Source organism: Anabrus simplex, chromosome 11 (genome assembly GCF_040414725.1).
Source record: "Anabrus simplex isolate iqAnaSimp1 chromosome 11, ASM4041472v1, whole genome shotgun sequence".
Lineage (NCBI taxonomy): Eukaryota > Metazoa > Arthropoda > Insecta > Orthoptera > Tettigoniidae > Anabrus > Anabrus simplex.
This window is the reverse complement of record NC_090275.1, coordinates 12,145,652-12,164,980: the sequence shown is the minus strand read 5'-3', so window position 1 is coordinate 12,164,980 and position 19,329 is coordinate 12,145,652. Positions and strand designations below refer to the sequence as shown.

Genomic DNA, 19,329 nt, shown 5'->3' with positions numbered 1-19,329 from the left:
GAATCTTGTCGAATTGTGACAGCCGATTGGGCTGTCACAAACACTGAGGGTTCACCTTGCGCAATGTGAAACAAGCTTGCCGGTTGAGTGCAACTAACAGAGTGAGAACAGCGTAAGGCAGAAGGGAAGGAAGTTAGTGAACGGGGAGCATAGAGTCTCACCTTGCAGCAACAAAACTGCTGTCTAATGTGCATTCGACACTTTTCTTCCAACTAGTTGAAGACAAATTATTTAAAGATTTAGCCAGGAAACAATGTAATTTGGAGAATAAATTGGAAAAATTAAAGAGATCATAATTGTATGGCAATCAAATCGGACACTTTAGCAGACCAGTGGATGATTGCAATCAGTTCCATCCACCTGTAATCAATTTATCCAAAACACCCCTAAGTGAAAACGAAGAAATAATTATAGCCAAGGGACCCAAGCACAACTGGCCCAATTCGAATACAGTTAGTTCGACTGTTACAATGATAACAGAATCAGAACTAGCCATCTCAAAAATGCCATTGGATACACAAGATGAAGTAAGATATGAGATAAAAAAGAAGCTCAACAACATTCTTTTTCATAATAATTCACCTAATTTCCCCACTAACACCAGTAACAAGAAAGTACAAGCCGATCATAAACTTCTACATGCCCTAAATAAGAAAATAAAAGACAATGATTTAATTATGTTAAAGCCGACAAAGGCAACAGGACAGTAATTATCGATAACAATGAATATATCAGTAAAACTTCAGATTTTTCCAAAGATGGTTCTTTTTCCGTAATCAAAAAAGATCCCACACAAAAAGTTCAAAGACTCCTCAAACAAACTTTAAAAAGCACTTCTTTCCTGCTTACCGAACATGAAAAAAGTCAGCTCATAAGTATGAACCCTGGGCTTCCTACGGCCAAAGCTCTTCCTAAGATACATAAGGCCGGTGTTCCCATTCGACCAATCATTAATTTTAGACCGAGTCCTTTGTACAAAACTTCACAATTCATCCAAAAGTTCCTAAGGAAAAACTACCAATTCTTATCTAAGAAGTCCATTAAAAACACATACGAATTAATAGACAAACTAAACAACTTCAGCATGCAACCTGACTACTTGCTTCACTCTTTTGGTATTGTTAATATGTACCCCAGCATCCAAATTCCAAAATTAATTCCTATCATTGAAAATAACCTAAATAAAAATAGTCATTTGAGTAAATCAGAAATTCAAGATTTTATTACGTTGCTTAAATTGTTTGTAAATAATAACTTTTTCATGTTTAATGGCACCATCTACCAACAGAACGGTCCTCAGGTATTCTCGCAGAAATTGATCTGGACTTTCTTGAAAACACTAAAATCAACAACAATTTTGATAATATCTTTTTTTGGGCTAGGTATGTCGATGATGTCTTGGTAGTTATAAATGAGAACTTAGACGACGCCCATACCACTCTTCAAGCTCTAAACAACATTGACTCTCATATTAAATTTACCTTGGAGTTAGAAACAGATCAAAAGATCAGTTTTCTACACCTTACCATTATTAGACATCCAGAATCTTTAACCTATAAAATTTACAGAAAACCCACTCAATCGGCTGTTACAATTCGACAAGATTCAGCTCACCCCCACCCTTACAAAAAAAGCAAGATAACAGCCTGGTTCACAGAGCATTCAATGTACCCATGACTAAGAAAGATCTTTATACTGAACTGAATACTACCCGTAGAATAGCAAGATTCAATGGCTTCAGCAGCCATTTCATAGAAAGTATTATCAACAAACATAAATTCCGTCCCAAAACCACACTTAAAAAAGAACTACCTAAATACGAATCCTTTTCTACTTTCACTTAAACCAACTAAATTCATAAGATCACTAATATTTTAAAGAAAAAAGGCGTAAAAATAGCTTTTAAAACCAACAACAACAACACATTCTACATAATAAATCACACATTAATAAAGTTAACAAGTACGCAAAATCAGGTGTTTACAGGTTTAAATGTAACTCCTGTTCTAATATTTCTTATGTAGGGCAAACCGGTAGAAGCTTTAATATAAGATACTCGGAAACTTCAATGCAGTCAAATATATCAAATTTTCGGCTATCGGCCAACATATGGTCGACTATAATCATAAGTTTACGAACATCGAATCAGACATGGATATCCTTGAAATAGCTAATAAAGGCCCTCTACTTAAAAAAATCGAGGATTTTTATATACATTTGGACCATTACTTTAATGCTAACTACAATCTCAATGAAATAACGAAGAAACCTAATATTTTATTTCATCTTTTCATCACTTATTTCAGAAAAAGCAAGTCAGTAGACCAAAATTCTTTCTTCAAGTCAATTAAAGGTCCCCCTCCAACACAAACATCACCATCTTCCCTCCTGCCTACCTCGCCTTAAGCCACTTCCCATTTTCCCGCCTCTCCCCACTTACGTCATTCTATGCTCCTCCCCTCACTAACTTCCATCCCTTCTGCCTTACGCTGTTCTCACTCTGTTAGTTGCACTCAACCGGCAAGCTTGTTTCACATTGTGCAAGGTGAACCCTCAGTGTTTGTTCTCTTTTTTTCGCCAGTTTCGTCCCCTGATTTCAAATCTTTCTTGCGTTAACTCAAACTTTCTTTTCTCCAGGTTCATTTGGTACCTATTGAACACAACAAGATTTCAATCTACCACAAGATAAGTCCAACATTTAACCTCTGTTGTGGATTTATTGGACAAAATAATTCCCTCTGCGCCAATGTTGAACTTCATATCTTCTAGAACTTGATAGAAACATTGGACATTGTTTAAAATCCGACATAAACCAATTTTTAAATGTGCAACCTTGGACTATTCGTCAACTAGAGATTATTTTATTCAATTTTGAGATAATGTGTTTAATATTGTAATTTTACAAAACATATACCAAAAGATTTTATTTGTCACTGTTCAACATAACTTTGCTACATCTACAACAGTTCATATTTTCACGATTTTATATGTATATCATCCACCACATGCCCAGTCCATTCTTTCATCTCTCATCTCACCGCATAACTCTGTTTTAGGACTATGGTATACACTTATGTATCTTGGCTAGGCTGATGATGGTCCTTATAGGACTGAAACTAGTACCTTGTAATAGCACATTGTAATGTTTTTATAAACATCGCATGATTGTCAAGTATTGAGAAGGTGGAGTAAAAAATTTTGTATTTATTTTATGTTTGCAACACCACCAGGATGATTTCCTTTTACATTGAGAAGATGTTCAAAATATTCCCTCCATCTCTCCAGTGATTCCCTGGGATCTACTATGAGTTCACCTGAATTACTCAAAACACTGTTCATTTCCTTTTTCCCTCCCTTCCTAAGATTCTTTATTTCTGTCCAGAAAGGTTTCCCTGCTGCTTGACCTAGCCTTTCCAGGTTATTACCAAAATCTTCCCATAACTTCTTTTTGGATTCAACAACTATTTGTTTCGCTCTCCTCGGCCCTTGTTTGAAGCCATTTCTGATAAGCCTTCATTTTACGAATACAGGCTGCTCTCACTTCATCATTCCACCAAGATGTTCGCCTTTTCCCATCTTTACACACAGTTGTTCCTAGGCATTCCCTTGCTGTTTCTACTACAGCATCCCTTTATGCCACCCATTCACTTTCTATATCCTGAACCTGCTTACTGTCTACTGTTCGAAACTTCTCATTAATCATATCAATGTACTTCTGTCTAATTTCCTCGTCCTGGAGATTTTCTACCCTTGTTCATTTGCAGACAGATTTCATTTTCTCTATCCTAGGCCTAGAGATACTTAATTCACTACAGATCAGATAGTGGTCTGTATCATCAAAAAATCCGCAAAAAACTCGTTCATTCCTAACAGATTTCCTGAATTCAAAGTCTGTTAAGATATAGTCTATTATGGATCTGGTACCCCTAGCCTCCCATGTGTAGCGGTGAATAGCCTTATGCTTGAAGAATGTATTCGTAACAGCTAAACCCATTCTAGCACCGAAGTCCAGCAAATGCTTCCCATTCCCATTAGCTTCCATATCTTCCCCACATTTACCAATCACCCTTTCGTATCCTTCAGTTCTATTCCCAGCACTCGCATTGAAATCGCCCATTAGCACTATTCTATCCTTGCTGTTGACCCTGACCACGATGTCACCCAATGGTTCATAAAACTTGTCAACTTCATCCTCATCTGCACCCTCACATGGTGAATACACGGACACAATTCTTGTCCTAATTCCTCCAACTGACAAATCTACCCACATCATTCGCTCATTTACGTGCCTAACAGAAACTATGTTACGTGCAATGGTATTCCTGATAAAGAGCCCTACACCAGACTCTGCCCTTTCCTTTCTAACACCTGTCAAGTACAATTTATAATCGCCTATCTCTTCCTCGTTATCTACCCTTACCCGAATATCACTTACTCCTAGCACATCCAGATGCATCCTCTTTGCTGACTCGGCCAGTTCTACCTTCTTTCTTCCATAAGCCCCATTAATATTGATAGCTCCCCATCGAATTCCGTTTCGTTCGCCAAGTTGTTTCCAAGGAGTCCCTCGCCTGTCAAATGGGAGTGGGACTCCATTACTTCCATAGGTCCGAGGCTTGCTTAAAATGTTCTGAGCTCGGTAAATTCATGGTGCAGGATGCTGCCCTACCTGCACATAGTCCAAGTGAGGATCTCTCCTCTAACGGGTTATGGACCACCGGTGAATTGTATCATCCTAGCCGCCTGAGCACAAGGAGGGCTATGACTCAGAATATGTCCGAGATGCCTATTCCCATTTCATAGCAACTAGTATCCCGACTCTCAGGGCCACTTACTAGGCCACTCAGCCGTTGCCCATGGTTCACGAACTATTACATGACTACAGTAACCCACAAACATGAACCATGTATAATTATAATTACTAATAAAAATTCTGAGTATAATCTGACTAGGTAAAAATGTGCAAAATTAATTTGGACCAGACTGTTGGAACGTGTGACAGAAAATTGGACTGCAAAGGGTTAATAATAAAGGTGATCTGGAAAACATTTTTAAGGAGGAAAGGAAAACCTTTAGGAAAATTCTGGGCCCAGAGAAAAAAGAAGAAGGGTATAGTCTCAAATCACGCAAAGCTACGGAAAGACTGTCTAACCTTGCCGTAGACGTCAGGAAACGAAGACAGAAATTCTATGGACACGTTCACAGACTATCGTCTTCAAGGCTAACCCACAAGATTTTGACATGCACTGAAAAACTGAAGAATGTACCATGGATACAAGATGACAAAATTATTTTTAAAAGGTTCAAAAAGACGGGACCTCGTATGCTCTCGATTGCAGTGCGTGGCTCAAAGATAATGAAGCATGGCTGACGCAACTGACTAGACTGCAGTGAAGATGATGTCACTCGAATTGCCGACACGCTGTTAGCAGCGCACGGTGATAATTCAAATGAAAGCAGTGATCAGGTTTGCTGTGTGGTAGGCCTACTGCTGAACTGACAGAGACAAATGTCTGGCCATTAAGTTCTTTTGTATCAATATTTAATTTTACGATAACATGATGCCCTTATCCCTTTAATTCTACGGGGTCGAGTGTGAAGTGAGACGAATCTTTGTAGGGAATTTTTACGGTCATATGCCCTTTCTGACGTCAACCTCACCAGAGGAATTAATGAGATGTAACGAATGACATGATATGAGTAACTAAACAGAGTTTTATATTTACCGTAGGCCTAAAAGTCGTGTTCACCATTTATTGGCTTTTTACGTTTAAAAATACTGCCTTCCGACGAAAATAGCCAGTATAACTTAAATACATTCTAAGTTTGTTAAATAATTGTATAGAATATTCACACATACAATTTATAGCTCTTTATAGCCTAGAAGTCATGTGTTCGCTGCCCAAAATTTTGAGGTTATTGCATATTGGACCCCCCTTCACTTTTTTTTGCTGTAAAAGTGGGGGGAAAAAAGGGGTCTAATACGCGAGTAAATACGGTAGACATGTTTTAACTCGCTGCGTGTCAGCTTCAGTAAAACACCTTGAATTAAATTGACATTAAGATTAAAATTATGGATTATACATCAAAATATTCATGATAAAGTAGAATGGAAGGTGAAAATGGGCATGTTATCTTGTGTGTTCTGGTTCGCGATGTGAGGTACAGCCTTTTGTCCACGAGTCTCAATTACAGATAATGTGTTCTCATGAGAGGAACTTCTTCTGAAGATGCAGAGGAAAGTTCTCTGTGAAACGTGCAGTTTCACCTTCTTTTCTTGACACAGCATAAACCCGAAAGCTTATGTCTACAGTTACAGGCTGTGAAAGCATCCATCGAAATACTACCTTATGTTTTACATCATTATCATGATCTTCAACATTTCAATAAGTGTCTTCCTGTCCACTGGCACCAGTGGTCCAGCAAAGCAGTCCGGACATTTTATAGGAAATACTTTTGGGTCATTATTGTAAGCTATAAATTTCATTTTTGTTCCATATTGAAGTTTAATTATAAGAAATAGATAAAAAAGGTGGGCCTCTTTCAGTTTTGCAGATGATATTGCCATAATTTCAGACAGTGAACAACATCTCAAACAAATAATAGTAAAAATGGAGGAAGTCATAGGTAATGAATACAATTAAGTAAGACAAAGACGAATGTTATGGTCGGTGATAAAAAAAACGCAGACTCAAGTACAAAAATATTGGTGAGCAACAAAACACTGAAAAATTTTAAAGAATTTAAATATCTCGGAAGCAAAACGACAAAAGATGGAAGAAGCAGGAAGGAAATCAAAAGTAAAATTTCACAAGTCAAATTAGCATTTCACAAAAGGAAACTTCTATTTACTACAAATTCCATTAATCTTAAAGCAAGAAAAAGATTCTTGAAAGCGTATGTTTGGAGCATTGCTCTTTATGGTTGCGAAACATGGACAATTGGAAAAGAAGAAAAAAGTAGGTTAAATTCTTTTGAACAATGGTGTTATAGAAGAATGATAAAGGTTAACTGGACAGAAAAAATAACGGATGCTGAAGTGTTTAAGAAGGTGGAGGAGAAGTTATACCTTATGGAAAAGTGTAAGGAGGAAGAGGACTAGACTTATAGGACATATTTTTGAGATACAATAGCCTATTGAAAACGGTATTTGAGGGAATGGTTGAAGGCAAAAGGTGTTGAGGAAGACCAAGCCTGCAATATGTCTGAAGTAGGATGCAGAACCGAATGGAGAACTGCCGCAGACCAGTCCATGGATTGAATACTTAAGAAGAAGACATTGGGTCATTCGCGGTTCAACTGTTGGCAAGACAGCTCCCGCCCTGATATGTCGTATGCAATCGCGCACTTTTATGTAATAATTGTTTTGGGGTGGCATTTCTGTGTATGGCAGGTATTTACTGTAGTCTGTTCTATTGTGATCGTAAAAATGTCTGAGCATTCGAAGAGAATAGTTGAAATGGTAAAAGAGAATGTTACCAGATAAGGATTTTGTTCATTACTGTAAAAATATGAATCAAGTTTTACGTAAGAGCATATCTGTTTATAACACATTCCACCTTTTCCTGAACTTATATGAACGCAGGTGTTCCTTGCCAACTGTTGAAACATGAATGATCCAAGAATATCTAAATGAAAGTATTTCCTACAAACATGAGTGAAATTTACGAGGGCCGCAGATCCCAGCGGAACATTTTTACGTCAGTACCATGACAGTTCCTGAGGATCGCTATGAATATTGTCAGAAAAAAACATATATTTTTCATTCCATTTATGTGTATTTATATTTTAGTTCACAGTTTTCTACATTTGAGAAGAGTTTAATACAAAAAACTCCATGGGCCAAAGGGAAGGTTTTTAAAAATTTGTCTAGTGCTCAACGTGTTAAATTAAGTATCAAGATGGCATTTTTAAAACTGATTATTTGTGTGTTAACGTGTCAATTAAATTTAATCATAATAACAATATGCTGGCTTCTCGGTGTACTAGTAACAAGCTCTGGGTTTGATTCCTGGCTAGGTTAGGAACACTAAGGTTATGTGAGAACAATAATGAATGGCAGTTCTGGTGTACAAAGCGAGCGATAACAGCCGAGAGCCCTCGTCGCGCTGACCACACATCACTTCGTGATCTTCACGCCTTCGGGCTGGTAGGCTGTAACATCGTGCGGTTTGTTTTTTTACGTTTATTATACATGGTACACATTTCACTCTGTTCTACACTCCAGCATTTAAAAAAATCAATTTTACACATAACCGTGTAGAAAGTATGAAATTGACAACACTGGCTGATTCAGGAAGGTTCTGAGAGATGTCAGTGAAGTTCCTTTCTCACTTTTGGTTGATAATCATTGTCTCCTTGCCTCTGAGTTCTGTCAGATAACGTTAAGCCACTCCGGAGATAAACAGATTGTTTTACCTAACGCATGGATTTTCACAAAACTTTGTGGGAATGACACCGACATAAAAATAGAGATATCACAAACATTTCTTTCATATACAATTCATAGTTTTCCAAAATAATTTTCTTGACATTTTTAATTGCATTTTTTCATGAAATAATACGAGGGTTAGGTCAAAAGTCATGGCAACTATTTCTTTCTTGAAGATACCAGTCCGGTTGGAAAATGTGACATATACAGACGAAAGGACAAGGTATTAACTACATGTGTGGACAATGAATAGCACTGAAATATCGTAACACACTAATTTATTACGGTAGTATAAGGGCAAAAGAATGACAACGCAGTACACATAAAGTTGATATGACAAACCTGGGCCTAAAGACCCTCAAAGTAGTCCCCTGCTACTGACACCACACGCTGCCAACGATGTGGGAGGCGCTGAATATCATCTGCCTCAGCATTTCCCGTACCATGTGTGAATCGGGTCACCTGTTCGCGCACAGCATCAGCAATGTCCTCTCGTGTTGCAAACCACCTACCACGTAGTGGTTCCTTAATCTTTCGAATGAGATCAAAGTCACAGGGTGAAATGTCGGGAGAGTACGGTGGGTGCTCCAATTCTTCCCATCCCCAACGTCGCAGTAGCTGCCCTACACACTGCTTTCTGAGGTTTTGCATTGTCGTGCAGGATTATTGCACTGTCCACAAGATCCAGACGTTTCTCCCGAACGCCACCAGGAAGTCCATGTAGTACTGTGCGGTCACTATTTTGCCATATGGAACAAAGTGGCAAACAATGACACCCCTGACGTCATATGCGACGATCACCATCAATTTCACTGGGGAAGGATTCTAACGGACCTTCTGTCTCCTTGGTGATCCAGCATGTCACCACTCGCGGACTGACGTTTCAGTTCTGGTTTGTATGCCCTGGCCCAAAATTCGTCGATGGTGATTATTCGTGACAAGAATTGATCGCCATCCTGTTGCCAGCGTGCAAGGTAGTCGGAGCATATTGCATAGCGCATCGACCTTTGAACTTCCGTCAGTGTATGCGGTACCCACTCGATGCGATTTTGCGCAGTTGCAGCTACGCAATATCCTGTGGACGGCATTTCTCTATACCACTTGCCTTCTCTAACTCCAGTAGCGTCCATCGTCTGTCTTCATGCAGGAGCTACTCGACGACTGCACATGCCACATCGGTCCGCACACTGACAGGTCGTCCCGAACGTTGCTCATCACTCGTTGACACCCGTCGTCCTTGCTGAAACTTTCCTACCCACCATGCTACTGTACGGTATCGTAGGGCATTATTCCCAAGGGCTTCCACTAATTCACTGTGACATTCCATCGCATTTCTCCCTCGGAGAACAGCTATTTTGTTGTAAGCGCGCTGCTCAACATGGGTTACTTTCATCTCACATGACACTCACCAACCGACTGATTTCACAGCCCCTGCTCGCTACTACCAGCTATCACAGAGCCAACTGTTGTTCTGCATACACACTATGCCTGCAGAACTTCCACCCGACACATATGCTTGTGATCCATTCACATATCTACAAGAAAAAAAAAAAAAAAAAGTTTCCATGACTTTTGCCCCAATCCTCATATAAGATGTTAATGGAAACATGTAATTAGGTAGATAATACTTCTTTAAAAAGCACTACATATTGATTTTTATGTACATAATTTATATAAGGAGATATATTGTACTAAAGATTGTGTAATTTTTATATTCTAAAATTTTGGACTTAAAAATCCCTACTACTTGTAAAAATTCTGCAGTCGAAAATTCCATATGCAGGTTTCCTAATATAGCTGTGATACATATACCATACAAATTTTGTTACATTTGGCAGAATATTATGGGAAGAAAATGAGATTTAAATGTAAAATTACAATTGGTGGGAAAATTAAAGCAAAGTTCAAGTTACGTTTTCTTCCTGATTCATTGCCTAAAAGTCACCACAACCATATGTGTTTCCTTCCTTTTCTTTCTTAGCAGCTTCTGTACGAATACTGGTAACTCTGGAAGCTTGACTCTTCTTCTTCTCCTTCTCCAAAGAACAGAAAATGATTCACCTGCATTTTGTTTTTCACAATGCTACCTTTCCTGAGTCGAAGTTATGGGGATTGTAGTTTCTGTCATGTCATGATTGTTGTCTATAGGTGCAGGACTTACATGGCTTGAAGTTGATGCGACACTTTCCTGATGAGAACAATCTGATTCCAATAACATTTCATGACCTTTTGTCCCTGATTTCTTCAATGGAGACTCCTGTCCAGTAATAGATGATCCCCATCTCTTTCCCATCAAAAGTTCAGCAATTCGTCGCTTAGCTAAGGCTGATTTATGTTTATACATATTGTTTATTCCCTTGAATACAAGCTATCAATTATTACAGCATGCTGTCTTTCAATAATAACAGTATCTTGATATGGAACTACAAAACGTTACTTGCGCGCATACTTCACAAAAGTAAACAGACTGGCTACCACTACAGAACCCACAAAAAAGATTAAACATACAAGAATAACAAAACTTATAGTTGTAGGCACTATTGTAGTTCAATCAGGAATACCAATACAAGCATAAATGTTGCTCAGTGACAGTCGAGTTCTGAAATATTAGTCCATAACAGACTTTATAAATTCATTCAGAAATATGGTAGGTCTTACAGCTTGATTTTGTATAAATAAATCGGGAGACGGGGGGGGGGGGGGCTGCTGTTGGCCCATCCCATGGATGCGTAATTGCAAAGAACAGGCATATTTGATTGAATGGAAATATGACAATAACATCATTACCTAACAAAGCAGTTCAGCAGATGCCACGCCAATTTCTGCTGTGTGCAGAATGGCAAACAAAGCAGTGTTAAAGTGATAAATAATTCAACGGAATAACTTTGTGACAAGAAAGAAGAAACTCGATCCTTTCAATTTCAGTCATGAAAAAAATTTGCCGTAATGACCAAAATATCGATTTTTATCTCCGGATTATCTTAAGATTATAATTCCAGGACTTAGTAAAAATAACATTGCTTCTCTAAGTACCATGTTTGTTAAATAGTGCAATAACTGCTGAGCAGATTTCTGTAGTTGATGCCTTAATTGAATTATGGTTGAGAATCACATGATCGCAGGTTTGAATAGGCTTGGCCATTGGTCACTCAGTTCCATTTGAGCTTCTAGCGTTTTCAGCCAGAGTTGAATAGTATTTGCATTACCTGTATTGAGTATTGCCATGCGAAAAAGGCCAGCAAGTGTGCCATTGTTTTTCATAAAGAAGCTGAGTATGGGAATTTCATGCATATGCGTCACTGTCATCAGTTTACAACACACAAAGAAATAAATCAGTCAAGGCAGTGTTTGGTATTGGTTTTTCATTTCATTGAAATATGATAAAAGATTCTAAGTAAATTGGAGCTATTGGGCCTACAAGCCACTAGGAGAAGTATAAATAAATCAGTTGTAAATATAAAAACTTTCTTGAAAAACACACAGGAAGTCCCAGTGCTCTCTTTATTTATTTATGACCAAGTCTCAACATGAAACAAGACTGTAATGCTGATGTTTTGTGCAGGTATCACATATACTGTGTGGGTCTACGGCGGGTACCAAACGGGCGCTGGCACTGTAAGGAGTGTGCGGTCTGCGGTTCGTGCGGGGCCCAGGAGCCTTGCGGAAATGCAGACCCGTCCACCACTCCCAACGCGCAGTGGCAGCACGAGGTAAGTCCCTCCTCACTCCGCATATCGTTTGTTGCTCCTTGTCCGACCACACTAATGATGGTACATTGTCTCTTCTCTTTTCAGTACAAGAAAGGGGAAAAAGGAACGAGAGTGTATGCGCAGACGCTGTGTGTTCCTTGTTCTAAGTGAGTATTGTCCCATCTTTCCTTCCTTGTGTTTGTGCGCATTACTATCCCAAATCCAGCTCTGCTTGTGAGAATGGTTGACTTAAATTGATGTCCTCAAAGTATGAGTGATTTGGCTGAAGTTGTACCTGGTTGATGTAATCTGAATATTGTTTGGGAGACAGGTCACTGGGACATACTTATCCACTTTAAGGGAAAAGTATTACCGTATTTACTCGTGTATTAGACCCGCCCCCCTGGATTTATGAGACGAAGAAAATGAAAAAATAAATCTCGCATACAAGACCTCCCAACGTAATTCATCAGAGAACAATGATTCCGCTTCGAAGCGGGTACAAGTCTTATTGCCACTCTGATGACATTGCACAAATTTGTGAATAGTTTCGTCCGTACGACCCACGCAATGAAAACACGCTTCGAAGTCATACGGTACATCTGTGTTTCGTAGTTAAGAAATGTCTGCCTCCGTAGCGTAGGCCTACTGCAGCTCTAATGACTTCGCACAAATAAGTGACTAGTTTTGTGTCCGACCAGCACATTGCAGGCGTTCATCAGTCATGCTACATGTCTGTGTTTTGTAGTTAAGAATGTCCGCCAGTATAATGGTTAGCAGAATTAGCTGTTCTCGGGAGTCGGAGTTCGATTCCCGGTCCCATACTGCCAGAGTTTTACGAATGGCAGGAAGGTTGATATGTGGTAAAAATGGTACATGTAACTCCCCTCCACTGGGGGCATGTCTGAAAGGAGTTGCACCACCTCAGGATGAGAAAACGAGTTTACTTTAGTTGAGAAATATTCAAGGTTGTTGCTATTAATATAGGCAGGAGAGATCATTAAGAAAGTGATTGTTTAATGTCTCGTAACTCGGGCCAATACAGGTATTTTTTGGAGAGAAGTAGGTTTTAAACTTCATAAAAACTACCCAATCATAACAATTGTTTTACTCACCAATGTACCTAACAAAATAATAATAATAATAACAACAACAGCAACAACAACAACAACTCGCTCGCACAAATGAGACTTTTTCAGAAAAAGCATCGTGACTTTTTAGACTTTTTGGGATGTGAAGTGGATAACTGGTGCAAAGTGGTTGGATGAACGCTGTGCTCAACACAGCAAGCTAAGGAAAACCTGCAGGATCTATTGAGAACCGAATAAACACCAGAATGTATAATGAAACTTATCATGGTCCCTAGTTGGCCGATTTATGCGTTAATAAAAAATGGGGACAAGGAACGTCCGAAATTAAACATCATGATGATAAAACGCGTTACCCCCACACCTGTAGATATCCATAAATGCAGCAGCGAACTTTCCTGTTATTCATTTTTATTCTTTCCGTTGTGGAACTTTTGGCACTATCCGGGCACTTGATAGCATACCTAACCTAAACAATGCGGTCTCTCGTATCTAATTTACAGCTGTCAGATAGGAGATTGCACTAGAGGAGATATATACCGCACGGACCTGGCTCAGTCTGGTGTATTTCAGGGTTTTTGTAGATTGACTGCCACGGGCTGTAGGACATAATTCCAGTGCCTCAGCATCTCTGAAAACCATAAATGTATGACGTAAAACCTATTTTCCCCCATCATATTGCTTCAGCATCCTTAGGATCACAGGTAATGTTCGTCAGCCTGGATTTCCAGTCCTTCATCTCATTGGAAAATGCAGTTCTTCGCTCTACCCACAACTATACGCCAGCTCTTCTTCCCACTTTTTCTGGAAGATCCCTTATCACATGTAGTTACTTTTCTCTCCTCCTTCAGTGCAATTGCCCATGAAATGGTACATCTCCAAGTCGTGAGAGAAGATATTCTGGTGTTCTGCATTCGGGACAAGAGGCAAGAGCTTCTCAAATTTAGAGTACAGCTCTGCATTTGACCTCAGGCATTATTGGTCCTCAGAATTTTTCTACATTTATTTCTTCTTGGGCAAGAGGTAGAAACGAGCTTATGAGGGCCTAAGAAGAATTGAGATTGATGAGAGTCAACTGTGTTTGAAGACGTGGAGATTGCCCTTGCCTTCTCTTCCTACAGCCTTTATCTATTTGTTCCTATCTTTCTATGTACAGCTACTGAGTGATTTAGGTGGGTGATACTGGATGCGTAGTTATTAGGTTCGAACCATCATCATCAGCCCTGAAGGTAGTTTTCATTATCGCACCAGGCAAATGATGCAGATGTATCTTAATTAAGGCTGTGGCTGCTTCCTCCCTTTTCCTAGCCCTTTTTAATCAGTCATCAATCACTACTGATTGCAAAGAATTTGGAAATTTTTCCAATATCTACCTCCCCTTCCTATAAACGAATATTTGCCCCAATTTGTCCTCTTGAATTCCAACTTTATCTTCATATTGTGATCTTTGCTACTTTTAAAGACACCACTTAAATTTATTCGTCTACTAAAGTCATTCTACGTTACATCTCCACTGACAGCTCGGAACATACCACTTAGTCCAGCAGCTCGTCTCCTTTCCCCAAGTCTTCCAGGTCCAAACTTTGCAACATTTTTATAACACTCCTCTTTTGTCAGAAATCGTCCAGAGCAAATTCGAAATGCTTTTCTTTGGGTTTTTGTCCAGTTCTCAAATGAAGTAATCCTGGTGAGGGTTTCATACACTGAACCATATTCTAGCTGGGGTCTTACCAGAAACTTATTTGCTCTCTCCTTTACATCCTTACTACTACAACCCCTATATACCCTCATAACCATGTGCAGAGATCTGTACCATTTATTTACAATCCCATTTATGTGATTACCCCAATGAAGATCTTTTCTTATATTAACACCTAGGTACTTACAATGATCCCCAAGAGGAACTTTCACCCCATCAACGCAGTAATTAAAACTGAGAAGACTTTTTCTATTTGTGAGTCTCACAACCTTATTTCTAACCCCGTTTATCATCATACCATTGACTGCTGTCCATCTCACAATGTTATCACGGTCATTTTGCAGTTGCTCTCAATCTTGTAACTTATTTATTAATCTATACATAATAAAATCATCTGCAAACAGCCTTATCTCCGATTCCAGTTCTTTACTGGTACCATAAATTTATATAAGAAAACATAAAGGTCCAATAATACTGCCTTGATGAATTTCCATCTTAATTATTACAGGGTCAGATAAAGCTTCACCTACTCTAAGTCTCTGATATCTGTTTTCTAGAAACATAGCCACCCATTCAGTCACTCTTTTGTCAAGTCATTTGCACTCGTTTTTGCTAGTAGTCTCCCATGATCTGTCCTATCAAATGTCTTAGACAGGTCAATCACGATACAGTCCATTTGACCTCCTGAATCCAGGATATCTGCTATACCTTGCTGGAATCCTACAAGTTGAGCTTCTGTGGAATAACCTTTCCTAAACCCAAACTGCCTGTTAACCAGTTATTAATTTTGCAAACATGTCTGATATAATCAGAAAGAATGCGTTCCCAAAGCTTATATGCAATGCATGTCAAACTGATTGTCCTGTAATTTTCAACTTTATGTATATCCTACTTCCTTTATACACAGGGGCTACTATAGCAACTCTCCATTCATTTGGTATAGCTCCTTCTTGCAAACAATAAATACTTCAGATATGATACTATATCCCAACCCATTGTCTTTAATATATCACCAGAAATCTTATCAATTCCAGCCACTTCTCTGGTTTTCAGCTTTTATATCTTATTGTAAATGTCTTTGTTATCGTAGGTAAATTTCAGTGCTTCGTTAGTATTAGTCACGTCTTCTATCTGGACATTATTCTGGTAACCAACAATCTGTACATAGTGCTGACTGAATACTTCTGCCTTTTGAAGATCCTCACATACACACTCCCCATGTTCATTACTGATTCCTGGAATGTCCTTCTTGGAACTGATTTCTGCCTTAAAGTACCTATACATACCCTTCCATTTTTCACTAAAATTTGTTTGAGTGCCAATTATGCTTGCCATCATGTTTTCCTAAGCTGACTTCTTTGCTAGATTCAATTTCCTAGTAAGTTCCTTCAATTTTTCATTTACTTCCACAGCCATTTCTAACTCTATTTCTTTCCAATCTGCTCCTCCTTCTTAGTCTCTTTATTTCTGTGTTATAATAAAGTGGGTCTTAACCATTCCTTACCACCTTTAAAGGTACAAACCTGTTTTCGCATTCTTCAACAATTTCTTTAAACTCATCCCACAGTCTGTTTACTTTTTTATTTACCGTTTTTCACCGATCATAGTTACTTTTTAGAAAGTCCCTCATGCCTGCTTTATCAGCCATATGGTACTGCCTAATAGTCCTATTTTTATGACCTCCTTTCTCTCACATTTATTTTTAACTATGACAAAAGCAGCTTCGTGATCACTAATACCATCTGTTACTTCAGTTTCTTTATAGAGCTCATCTGGTTTTACCAGCACCACGTCCAGAATATTCTTCCCTCTTGTGGGTTCCATCACTTTCTGAACCTGCTGTCCTTCCCATATTAACTTATTTGCAATTTGTTGGTCATGCTTCCTGTCATTCGCATTACCTTTCCAGTTGACATTTGGTAAATTGAGATCACCCGCTACAATCATGTTCCTTTTCTATCCCATCGTCTCCGAAAATCTGTTAGTGTGACATTAAGACTAGGAAAAACAATTTAAAAAAAAAAGAATAATTTAGTCTAAATTTTCTGGTTTGTACTAAAAGAAGTTCATGACTTGTAGTGAAAATGAATATTATTTACCAGTAGTACAAATTATGAGCAATGTCTTATCTTTTCTTGTTTGTGTTATTTAGCCTAATAGTGTCAACGTGCTGGTTGATTGTGTTTTTTTGTGAAATGCTAGAGTTTATTAGTTTTTCTTATGTGAGAATTATCTCTGTCCATGTGCTGTCATGTTGTGAGGTGTATCTTGTCTTGGTCTGAATGACTCTGACCTTTGCTCCCCCCAATTTAATTGTTTCGAAATGTATTGAAATATTTGCATTCCGTATTGTACTGCACTCCTTTCTCTTCACCTCTTTGAACAAGATTTAATACATTTGCCTCGACGTTCAGTCTGCATCCGTCCCCAATCCTGTGTTCACAATAACTCTGTGACCTTGTTTATATCCACCCCTCTTTGTCAGTAGAGACAGGCAAAATATGTCCTTACTTTTTCTAAACCAGTGCTGCTAGCACTGAGGGCACAAGAATTCTTACAATTTGCAGTGTTAGAATTCAGTTTGGGCAGCAAAAAGAATCACATTTAATAATATTTTTATGACAGTTTCACATTTTGTGAAAATCTTAAAATTCTTATGTTAATTTTAAGGACACTTCCTCTAAAGCATTGATACTTTGTCATTATATGAATTTTTCATCTAAACAGTGGTATGTGGCTGAAACGAAACATGTACCACTTTTAACCAATAAGTTGCCTTAAGTAATTTAGTGTATCGACAAGGTGGAAAATAAAAAATACTTAGTTGTGAATAAGTTAAGGAATGTTGTGGTTAGACAGGAAGCTGGGATTGAGACATCAATGTTAGATCGGGTCAGCACATCCAGATTGAGGTGGTTTGGGCGTGTAATGAAGATGGAACCAATGGCGACACCATATGTTAACTTGGAGAGACCTGTGGCAGGAAGACCAAGAACCTTCTGGATGGACATTGCAGATTGGAGAAGGACACTGGAGAGAACATATCTCAATAAGACAGAACGGAAGAGGCTCACTAACAGTACCTGGGAAACTGGAAGTGTAAAATGACGATGATGATGATGATGATGATGATGATGATGACTACGTATAAACACTGCTGTGAACAATAATGTATACATTCGGTTTTTAGTTGTTGCACGAAGGTGCAAAAGTGTGGCGACACAAAATCAGCTGTTTTATATATTATTTCCATGGAAATAAAGAAATGCATTCTTTTGTATTCAGGAAATTGCTCTGGGAACCCTACGGAGTTCATTAAATCAAAAACGGATTGCAGCAACTCAATGAATATCTTAGCATTACCCATCATAATTGTCTAGTGACAATCAACATTGGCCTAGAATGGGTTAAATATAGACAAAACCTGAATAAAGTCCTATTTTGTAAACAGCGTAAACCTGTTCAATAAAGGGACAAAGATATAATAGCAATAAAATATGCTTTTCATATTTCAATTCTTTCTTTTCGTAATTTCATATTTTGTGAAAATGTTCTTCATATTATGCCTGTCACTGCTTATCAGTAAATAACTGAGTCTAGTGATCATCACCTTGTTTACCTTTGCTTCTCTTACCTTCCACGACCAAGGCCGTTCCTCTCTTGGGCAACCTGCCGTCCTCTGTTTGCCTTGCAGGACCCCAACCTATTTGTATGAACCACTTCATTCACTGAGTTCATTCCCTCATTGTTCCCACCAGTTTGTCTTACTTCCAGTTTATGGACAGAAGTAGTGTATCATGGTCAGTACAGTTATTGCTCTCTATGTGGATCAGTAGTAGTGTGTCAGCCTCCAGATCCGAAACCTGGCGAATGTTTGGTGTGTACCGAACGGAATTAATCAGAGCTCGTTCATCACTCGACAGTGATCTGGTTTACTCTGCCAGTAGTTCTTACTTGAGTCCGCCTTGTCAATACACCTTACATCTCGTAGAGTAAAACAGAACGTGGAGGCTTATTACTTGAGCAACGCCATTGAGAGCTGAATGGAGACGCTCAATCCATAGAATGATCAAGAGCCATACTCCACTGAACAGTTAAAGAGAGGAAAGAAGTTAACGCACTGGAAATATAACGATTAAAATATACACAGTATTGCCGTGAGTTGTCAGTAAAATCTAAATGTGTTGTAGTATGGTAATTGTGAATGAAGAAGCGTGGCAACGCTGTATGTCATCGTCCACAAGGTCACCTTCACGACTCCGGCAGTAACCGGCTTGCAGTGTGCCAAGAGCAGGCGGCAGTGAAAGATGGAGTGGGGAGTGTATGAAAATCCTATAGCTGTTTTGGCATTATTTCATTGCGGAATGCAAACTAAGGACATTTTTTATATGTTGAAACCTCTCAGCATCGATGAACGATTTG

The 19,329-nt window shown here is 38.7% G+C and overlaps 1 protein-coding gene across 1 annotated transcript in view; it reads left to right on the top strand.

Annotated features, from left to right (window-relative positions):
- Positions 1–19,329, top strand: part of LOC136883422 (serine-rich adhesin for platelets) — a 156,009-nt gene that overhangs the window by 115,383 nt on the left and 21,297 nt on the right. Inside the window, exons 10-11 of the mRNA XM_067155692.2 lie at positions 11,994–12,141; positions 12,226–12,287. Coding sequence (XP_067011793.2) covers positions 11,994–12,141; positions 12,226–12,287 — 210 coding nt within the window. The remainder of the gene's footprint in view (positions 1–11,993; positions 12,142–12,225; positions 12,288–19,329) is intronic.